Raw genomic sequence first — 9,415 nt, forward strand, 5'->3', positions numbered from 1 at the left:
TTCTGCTTTTTGGTTGTTTGTGGTAAAAACCTTCCTCACTTTAGATGAGGTGCTGCAAAACAATTGATAAACTGTTAACAAAGTTAATTAATACATTTGTGAAGCTCATAAGCAGTTTAGTAATATGGACTCTGAAGACTTTAGATGTTAATAAACCTTATTAACACTTTTAGGTATTTGCAAAACATCTATAATGCTAATAAATATCTTACTTGCATTAACACCTGCCCTTCCTCCTCCCCTCTATCACCTTTGTGTCTTTTATACTTGTTTTTTATGTTTTCACTATGTGCATGTTTTTATTAAGATATGTATTTTAGATGATAATTTAATTGTAAATGTATATTTTTAATTAATGTATTTAATTGATGTTTTTAGGTTGACAATTTTTAACACCTGTCCGGGGACTACGGATGAAAAATAGCCTTTGGGCTAATTCTGGCGCATTGCAGTGATGCTTTTAATCTGCACTGTCCCTGTTAAATAAACGAATAAGATCTTACACATTAATAAAGCCTATTAATTTGTTAAGTTAGTTGATAAAATTTATTAAGCTTATGACCACTTAGGCTTGTGTCAGGCATCTATAATGCTAATAAATATCTTACTAGAACCCCAAACAATAATAATACTTCTTAATTTGTTAACAAAGGTTGTTAATAAATCGTATTAAGCTTCTTAACACTGACACATTTGTAAGGCACCTATAATATCAATAAATATATCATTAGCATCCTAAAAACATCCTAATAATAATGCTTGTTAATGTGTTAACTAAGTAATTTAATAAACCTCATTAGACTTATTGTACTAAGAAATGTTTTCTATTATATTGCTTGTTAATGCATTAGTGGCGGGGTAGCTCGGTTGGTAAACAATGGCACTGGGGGCAATTACCATATCAATGGCGAGCAATAAACATCACCCAGTGGCAAGACCATCCAGAGAATGGGTCAAAGGCAGAGAATTTCCCATTGAGGGATACATAAAGTATAAAAAAATAACAAAGCTTGTTGAGGACTCTAAATATAAAGTGTTACCAAAATGGTACCAGACTCAGAGACATTCAACTGTCTCAAGTCTAAGCATTTTCTGTTCCTGATAACAAAATTGTTTTGAAAAAGTATTGGTTCAACTCATGGTTTCCCAGTTTGAGGTTTTGGGTTCAAATCCAAACCACTGAACATGCTGCCAGTTGTTTTTTTGTTGAGTCTCACCCTGGACTGAACTCTCTGGGACGTCCCCTGACAGGAAGATCAACAACAACGCTGGATGTTGTTCATGCATGAAAGCATGAGCTCACCGTAGAGTGATGGACTCGGCTGCCTGCGAATGCACCGTTCAGTTTTTCCCAGACTTCTGCAACTGTTTCTGTACCCCCCACCCCCCATGGGATCTGCCACTCAGACACCATCATGGAAATCCATCAGAGCAGCCTTCTGCTTTGATGGTCGAATTCTGGACTGAATTAGACCTGGTTTTGAGGTTTCTCTCATATTGGAGGATTCTTGTTTGAGGTCTTAAACTTGTGATAGAAACTGTATTTTTCTTGATGAAATTGTTTCAAAATAGCTTTAATAAATGATAAGAATGATAATATATTTAATTTAAAGAGCCTTTCTTGCCACTCAAGGACACTGTTCATTACAGAAAATACAATAAATAAATAAAATCAACACTATAATCAGCCAAAGGATGGGATTGATGTCTCCACAACTGGAGGACACACACTCAATATGAGAATGCCCTTAACCAAGACAGGATTTGTCTGTGAAAGCACTTTTCATCCAAGATGAAAGGAAGCAGAGCAGAATGGCTGTTTTTCCACGATGAAAGGACGCTTCTGAGGAATTCCGCTACCCCAAATCCTCAGGTTTCGGTGCTCCACAGGAGCAGCAGTTTCCTCACAGTGGCTGAGTGAGAGAGAGCCAACCACAATGGCTTTGGCCCAGCGCTGCTGTGAGGAAGGAAGTTCAGGTCCACGCAGTCAAACTATGAGTTATCCCTGACTGAGTCATCAGTTACACAAACATCTGTCAAATGCATGCGGCTTGATCTACTGTAACCCTCGTGCTATCCTAGGCACTTTAACATTGGGAGTTGGGTCATCTAGACCCACTAGACAGTGCTCTGAACCTTTTTTCTTCAATGATTTGTGATCTTCACTGGTGTCCATGGATTACATGAAATCTTTCCACCTTTATCCACCTTTGTCATGGTAGGGAGAACACCTCAATGGAAGGGGGGGGGGGTCATCTAAGATAGCACAAGGGTTAAGGCAGTCTGGACAGTAAATGCTGTGGATGAATCAATCTATTCCATGTTTAATGACACTTTGTGGAGGAACCTAGTGACCCACTGACTTGGAAAGTACTGAAGGAGGATCAGAGCTTTTGCTGAGCTGTGTACTCCTCTGCATCTCAGAGGAGAAGACTTCCCAAGAATTACTTTTTCTTCTAAAACTCTAGGAACACGTCTTCAGTTTGTTTCTCTGGTCTGATTCCAACCTAATAGTTTAACCCTTTAAACTAGTGAAGCGGCCATGGAGCAGCGGTACAGCAGTCTACCCCTGATTGGAATGTTGCAGGTTCAATTCCCACCTTGCCCAGCCATGTGTAGAAGCATCCTTGGGCAAGACTCTGAACCCCACTTTGCTTCTGGTGGAGGGTTGGCAGCAGAGTGTGAATGTGACTGTCCCACCCTGAGGAAAATGGTGATTTTAACATGTTCTTGTGGCATTATTCTCATGACGGAGGACATTTATAAAGAAAATTAAGCTTAAAATCACATTTCTGAGTATTTTTTTTATTTAAATCGTAGTGAATCAGGAGCAGAAGAAAAAATGCTGTTGGAAAAAGGTCGTATGAGATCACAAACTCCCTGCTCTACTAAATTCTGATCATCCACTTGTAGACAAACAGATCTGTGAACGTCTTTGCTTTGCTGGTCTGAGCTGGAATCTGGATCAGAACAATTCACATTTTCCACATTAAATTTCAACATCACGAGGATCAAACTTTTATTCTATCAGTCTGATCTGCATGGCTCAGCTAACCACCAGGTCTAGTTTTTTACTGTCAAGTTCTGGAGTAAACATTTGCAGATGAAGCCACGCCCACATTTGAACAGAACAGAGCTTTAGTCAGAGAACCTCCCCGACACAGATGGTCTCCGGGCGCTACAGACGTGTGCCTGGACTTAGGTTGATCCTGCATGGAATCACACACGGAAGAGGGAAGCAGACGGAGCTGCTGCTGCTGTTTTTGTGGCCGTAAAACGTCCTGCTGCAGGAGTCAGACCGGAGACCCCTGTGGCCCCCAGGGGGCCCTCTCACAGAAACACTTGCTTCACGTTTTTTGACACATTTATTCAGCACAACAGATACATAAATGAAAATAAAGCTGCAAATAAAAACAGAAAAATAGTCCAACAAAACGTGTGCGTGTGGGGGGGTTACAGTCATTAATATCAACGGAGGACAGCTCCGAGCTCAGTCCCTCCTCCAGTAAGGGTCCTCGGGGGGACAGATGTAGGGATAGTCTGTGGGGGGGTAGTATGTCGTGTACTCGGGGGCAGGCAGGCTCTCCTGCTGCCAGCAGGCAGCTTCGCAGTCCTGAGGGGGCTCAAAGTGGGGGTAGTGGTAGAAATCCGCGGGGCTGAAACAGGGGCCCATCCTAGGGGGCGAGTCGAAGCATGAGGAGGAGGAAGAGGAGAAGGAATCCTGCGGAGAGAAGCTGAGGAGGTCCGAGGAGGCGCAGAAAGTCAGCGGGTCCAAGGGGGGGCAGGAGGCCTGCGGGGGAGAGGCGTTCAGGTTCACGTGGGGGCAGGAGAACAGAAACCCCAACCCGAATGAGTCAGCAGCCTCACCTGTCTCTCGCCCTCGCGCGTGATCCCGTGCCCGTAGAAGTCCACGTCCGACGAGAGGCCGTGGTTCCACGGAGGCGGGGAGCAGGGTGGGAGCGGCCCGCAGTAGCCTGCGGCGGCGCGGGGGCAGGGGTCAAAGCTGGACCCCAGCGCCTCTCCGAACGGCGCCTGCGCGCCGCTGAACGCGCACGGCGGCATCTGGATGCTGCCGCCCTCGGGCACCGGCGGGGCGGCGGAGCGCGGCTGCAGGGCGCAGCTGGGGGTGCCGGCAGTGGCAGCTGCGGGAGGGGCGTCAGCACGGACACCTGCAGATGACGGGAGGAGAAAATGAGGAGAGGAAGTGGAGCGAGAACAAACAGCTGTTTTAAAGAGGGGGGTGGGGGGGTCCACACTGACGCTCTTGGAGACAGTGAGCCAGGAGACACGCGCGCGCGGCGCACTCACCGGGGGCGCTGGAGGCGTACAGCTCCTTCATCTCCAGATAGGCCTGGAACGAGAGAGGAGAGCACCGCCTTCATCAAGGCTCCAAAACGCGCGCGCTCCATGGAGCAGCACCCTTTTGCGCATTAATTTATGATTTCTGAATTGGGGGCGGGGGGGGGGGGGGCTGTTACCGTTTTGAGCCTCGCGCCACTGGCTGCCTGTTCTCTGTAGAACTTCAGCATGTCTTTGACCGTCCACTTCACGCGCACGCCCTGGTACACCTTCTCTGGCTTTTCTGCATAAAAAAACAACATTTTAGTAAACACCCAGACCCCCACCCAGCTTTTTAATCATACCAACAGAATAAAGAACAGATCCATCTCGTAGACATTTGATCCCACTCTGGGTGGGCTAAAGGTCGCTGTGGCTGCGGCTCCCTCCCAGAGTGAGACCCCCTCCCCCCGGCGCTCCCTTCCTCAGCAGACAGCGCGTCTGCAGCGGAGGAGGAAGCGCCGGGAGCGCGCCACAGTGAGTAAAAACGCAAGAAAAACGAAATAAAAATCAAAAACTAGCAGCGATGTGCTCGTTGGGACGCGGGTGGGGCAGGCAGTAAAGCTGGGCTCGGTGCTGGCGGGGGGCAAAAGAACCGAACCGTTTGTTGGAGAGTGGGTGCGCAGACGGGATCGTGATTGTTTAGGGCCGCGGATCCCGGTGACTGCGCGCCTCATAAACGGTTCTCTGATCTTTTCGCTTAGTTTGTTTTTATTTTTTTATTTTATTTTTAATTAGAGCCGCGCGCTGCTCTGGGCACAGGCAGATGCCAAAATCCCCACCCACCCCCACAAAGGGAGCGCCAAAGTTCTGCAGAAATTCTGCCCAAAGGCGTAAACTGCGTCGGATTTGATACCGCAGGCCCGCCACCGAAGCTCATCTAATAAATATTCATGCGCCCAAAAATGCATGTGTGTGATTTGTTTGAAATATGGGGAACGGTGGGGAAAGTGCGCGCAGACACATCCCACTCGAACGCCCCGTTACGCACAGACAGTCCGGGCACGGCGCCGAAGCTGCTCCTCTACCCCCGGTGCTCATAAAGCGGGATCAAAAATGTCTGTGGAGACACGAGCATGTCCTGAGGTGCCGCGTGGCGCCGACGGCATCAGATCAAAAACGCGCGTGGGGTCACAGAGGCGGCCACGCTGTCAGGAATGTGGAGAGGAGCGCGCCGGGCGCGCAGCGCCGCTCCTTAGCCACGAGCAGGTGGACCCAAAACTTTCTTTACTTCTCTGTGAAGAATCTAATTTATTTACCCCACAAATGCCCCAAAAGGTGGAAAAAGAAATGAGGAAAAGTCAGAAAAAGCCAAATCACCCACTCGTGGCCTTTCCAACTCTCTCTTGACTGCATGTGTGCACACAAATAAAAACATAAGCCATACATTTTCATATTCATATTTCCTTTTCTTCAACAGGTAAAGTGGAAAAAAAGCTTTTCCACGTGAATCCGTGGGCTGAAACTCACCAGACATTATGGCAGATATCAGCAGAAGAGTCCTGGAGAAGACCTTTGGAACTCCACAACGTCCCTTTGTGCCTCAGCAAAAATGGCCAAGAACGAAATTTGAGCAAAAGTCTCCAAAAATGTGCCCCAAAACGCCCGTCAGCGCCTTCACAGCATACAACAATATTGTAATATAGCTGGGGACATATTAGTTTGAGATTTTCTCGCTGCATGCCTACTATTTAAAACCCCTAGAACTCAATGATTTGACAATGATTTGATTGCGCGTTACTTACAATTTGAATATTCAGAGGCAGCACTCTCAAATCCATTTTTCTGTAAAACTCAGCCCGCCGGCCGGTTGCAGGAGCCCCACTTTAATGCAGACTTCCACTATTTGGGGGTTTGGAGCAGAAAAACTCATTTTAATTCATTTTACCCTGCTTTTCATGCACCACAGCAGCTCAGCCTATGCAGAGCCTGCAGCCGGGACACGCGCCGTGCGTGGCTCCGCCCGCGCGCTTGCCCCAGCAGCTGTGACCGCACGTGCCCGGGTCCCCTCCTGTCACCCCATAATATGTGCATGCGCATTTTTAATGTTTAATTTCGGACAAAAACGCTTTAAAATTGGATCAGAGGGGGCGGGGCCACGGCCAGCAGCCATCTTTGGGACTTTAGGCCTGCACGTGGCACGCGCCCACCGAGCAGCGCACGCGCATCGGAGGTGCACGCCGTTTTAATACAAAGATAATTTTCATAACTAATATTTTGCGCTTTGCTTGCAGACCCCTCCCCCAACCCCCCAGCGCGCGCCCCCTCATAGTCTGATGCTCTGCCATCAGAGTAAAGGCGGATCATGAGTCTGTGCGGAGAACACGCACGCGCACTTCATCCGCACATGAAAGGAGCCCCGATTCTCAGTAGAGCGACACCCCAGAACCGTCCAGACCGGGTCCAGAACCTCCGTTCTGGTCGGGAGTTACAGCCGTCATGCGCGCAGGGAGAGGGAGGGGAGGGGAAGGGGGGGGGGGTACAGCATCTGCAGGTGCTTCTGATCGTCTGCTGCTGCTGATGCAGAAACATCTGGATTTGCAGCAGCATCCCTGACGGCGCACGCGCACAACAAGCCAAGAGCTGCAGTCTGATCAATGCAGCCCGATGATAAGTGTCCCCCCCCCTCTTCTTCACCTGCACCCCTCGTTCTTGTGCACCTCCCTCCCCCGACACACGCACAGACGCGGGCACGCGCATGGATATTTTTCTCAGTCGTCTGCCCAGCGGCTCCCTCTGCTGTCGAGGGAGGGGATAGGTCCTGCTGAATGACGTGTCCGTGCGCGTGTGTGCAAGCGTGCGTGTGTTTCTGGGACGATTGATATAAGATTCAGTTTGAATAAATTCAAAGTTCCATTATGAAAACAAAACAGAGGCCTTTTTTATCTTGTAGATACATTGAAACATTTAATTTTACGCAAAAAGCAAAGAAAAGCTTCAGTTCAAAAAGTCAGCAAAGTATAAAATTAAACTATACTTGCAAAAATACAAAAATCTAAAGTCGGTTTGACTTCAAATAGTGAACAGTTGTTCAGATGCTGTGATGATTAGTCAGTTAAGACACAGTTTGTGGTTAGGCTGCAAATGTAGAAAATATAGACAGATGCTTTTGCAGATGTTCCTCATCCAAACATATTTAGTGTTTTTGACCAAACTTCTTAAAGGTACAGCAGCCCGTGACCCCGATAGGAACAAAACGGATTAGAAGATGAATGAAAGGGAAAAAAAATCATAAATGTGCGTTTAGCCAAGTAAAAATGTAATTATTTCTCTCTGTGATTCTCTGAAAATCTTTTTGTTGCAAAATAAAGACACAAAAAGAAAAGTGTGTTTTTGCCAAACCTTTACAGGGTTTTTAGGTGTTTCTGCTGTTTTCTAGTATTTGAGCTCAGTTTATTTATTTCTTTTGGGGGGGTTGGGGGAGGAAACAGAGAAGGTCAAATCAGAATCATAAACTGATATGAGAGAGGGTACACACACATCTCTGAAGATGCAGCCCCCCCCCTCCCCCCACAGGCCCAGACAACCCAAAACCCCCCAGCAGCCCTCTGTGAGGCTGCATGGGACTCAGGCTTTACTCAACACCAGCTCCACGTCTAAAACCCTGATCCGAGCTGCAACAAGACGTCCCACTCAAAGCAGACTGTTCCAAGACCAGCTTTTATTGGAAAACATAAAGACAAAAGGCAGAAATCCCACTTCAAGAATGCTGATGGATTTTAAAAAGGGAAACCATGTGAAGAATCCTCAGCAGAACATCGTCAGCCTGCAGTCTCTGAGAGCAAAGACAGTCTGTCTCTGGTGGATCTTAACAGAAGTTATGGGATGGGTCGGTTCAGGAAAACATGCAGCTCACATCAAAATCATATGAGAGGTCAGAGGTGAAGTCCTTCCTTGACTGAAGTCCCATTTGAAAAAGAGAAGCTGCTGACGTTCTGTTTTGGCAGAAGAAAGTTCTGGAGCTGGTGTTGCGGGACGTTCCTGCTGCCTTCCTCTCTTTGTTGTTGGCAGACCTGAGGTTTTGTCTTGCCATCTCTATCTTTAGGGTCAAACCTCCTTCTCTGCGTCTGACGTGGCAAAAGACCTGAGTGTACTCCCACCACCGTGCCTCACTGTGGGAAAGTCCAAGACCAGGTGACAGACGGTCGGTCCTAAGTTCTGTCCCGGTGGTTTTGTGGAGATGAATGAAGGCCTACCGTCCCAGAGGAAGTGTACTTCACCCTCAAAGCTAAAAATCTTCTGCCGTCATGCACCTGTGGTCCGCCTGACAAGCTTCTCAGGTGTGTTTCCTGTCAGGCGGAGGCGGGATGACGGTCAGTTTTCTGAGACTCTAAACATGTTTCTTTCTGTGTGTTGATGTCAAACCAATTCTTCTTGTCTTTTGCCCCCCAACACCCTCTGGCCCCCTGTGCTGTATTTCTGTATCTTAAGTGCATTTTATGGAGTGACTGTCCACGGACCCCCCCCCCTCCCCCCCAGTCTTCTGCTGGTTAAACTCTTTCCTGCTGTCCAACCACTCCTTTAGCTGCTTCTGGACTTTTGGATTTGGTCGCTTTCGTTGAGTTGACGATGAGAAATGTTTCTAGGTTCCTCACTAACTGGAAAACCTGAAGGTTTCCGTTCTCTTCTGGTCCATCCTTCAGTGGACACGCTGCTGCTTCACGACTTCACTTAAAGGAACTCTCTGTGGCTTTCAGAAAAACGGCTTTAGACACAGACAGCAGACGGGAAATCCAGATTCTAACTGGAAAAGGGATCAACTGAGGCCATTCAAGGCTTTTTAGGCATTTTAAAATAATTTCCAGCTCTTAGTGTTTGTCTCTGACCTTCGTTTAAACAATAATTGAACATTTTATGTCGTAAAATAATTGAAATGAAGCATTCTCATATCGGTATCAGAATTATTCCTTTCTTTCTTGTGTTAATTTAGATTTTTTCAAATTAATGTTTTGTCTTTTAAAAAGCATGAAAATTTACAGTAAAAAAACTTTCAGTATCCTGTTAGTTTTAATTCCAGCATCCATGGCTGTTAGGATTCAAACTTCTTTCTTCTTCTTTGGTTTCTTCCTCTTTTTTT

The 9,415-nt window shown here is 47.0% G+C and overlaps 1 protein-coding gene across 1 annotated transcript; it reads right to left on the reverse strand.

Moving 5' to 3' along the window:
• Positions 1 to 3,346: 3,346 nt before the first annotated feature.
• On the reverse strand, positions 3,347 to 5,989 carry LOC110016267 (pou2af1). The gene is made up of 5 exons (XM_023961751.2): positions 5,809 to 5,989; positions 4,479 to 4,582; positions 4,309 to 4,351; positions 3,868 to 4,169; positions 3,347 to 3,790 (listed from the first exon to the last, which is right to left on the reverse strand). The coding sequence occupies exons 1-5, from the start codon at positions 5,813 to 5,815 to the stop codon at positions 3,491 to 3,493; spliced, it is 756 nt and encodes a 251-aa protein (XP_023817519.1). The 5' UTR covers positions 5,816 to 5,989; the 3' UTR covers positions 3,347 to 3,490.
• Between the last annotated feature and the right edge of the window lie 3,426 nt (positions 5,990 to 9,415).

This window comes from Oryzias latipes, chromosome 13, assembly GCF_053564925.1.
Source record: "Oryzias latipes strain Hd-rR chromosome 13, Olatipes_Hd-rR_3.1".
NCBI classification, from domain to species: Eukaryota; Metazoa; Chordata; class Actinopteri; order Beloniformes; family Adrianichthyidae; genus Oryzias; species Oryzias latipes.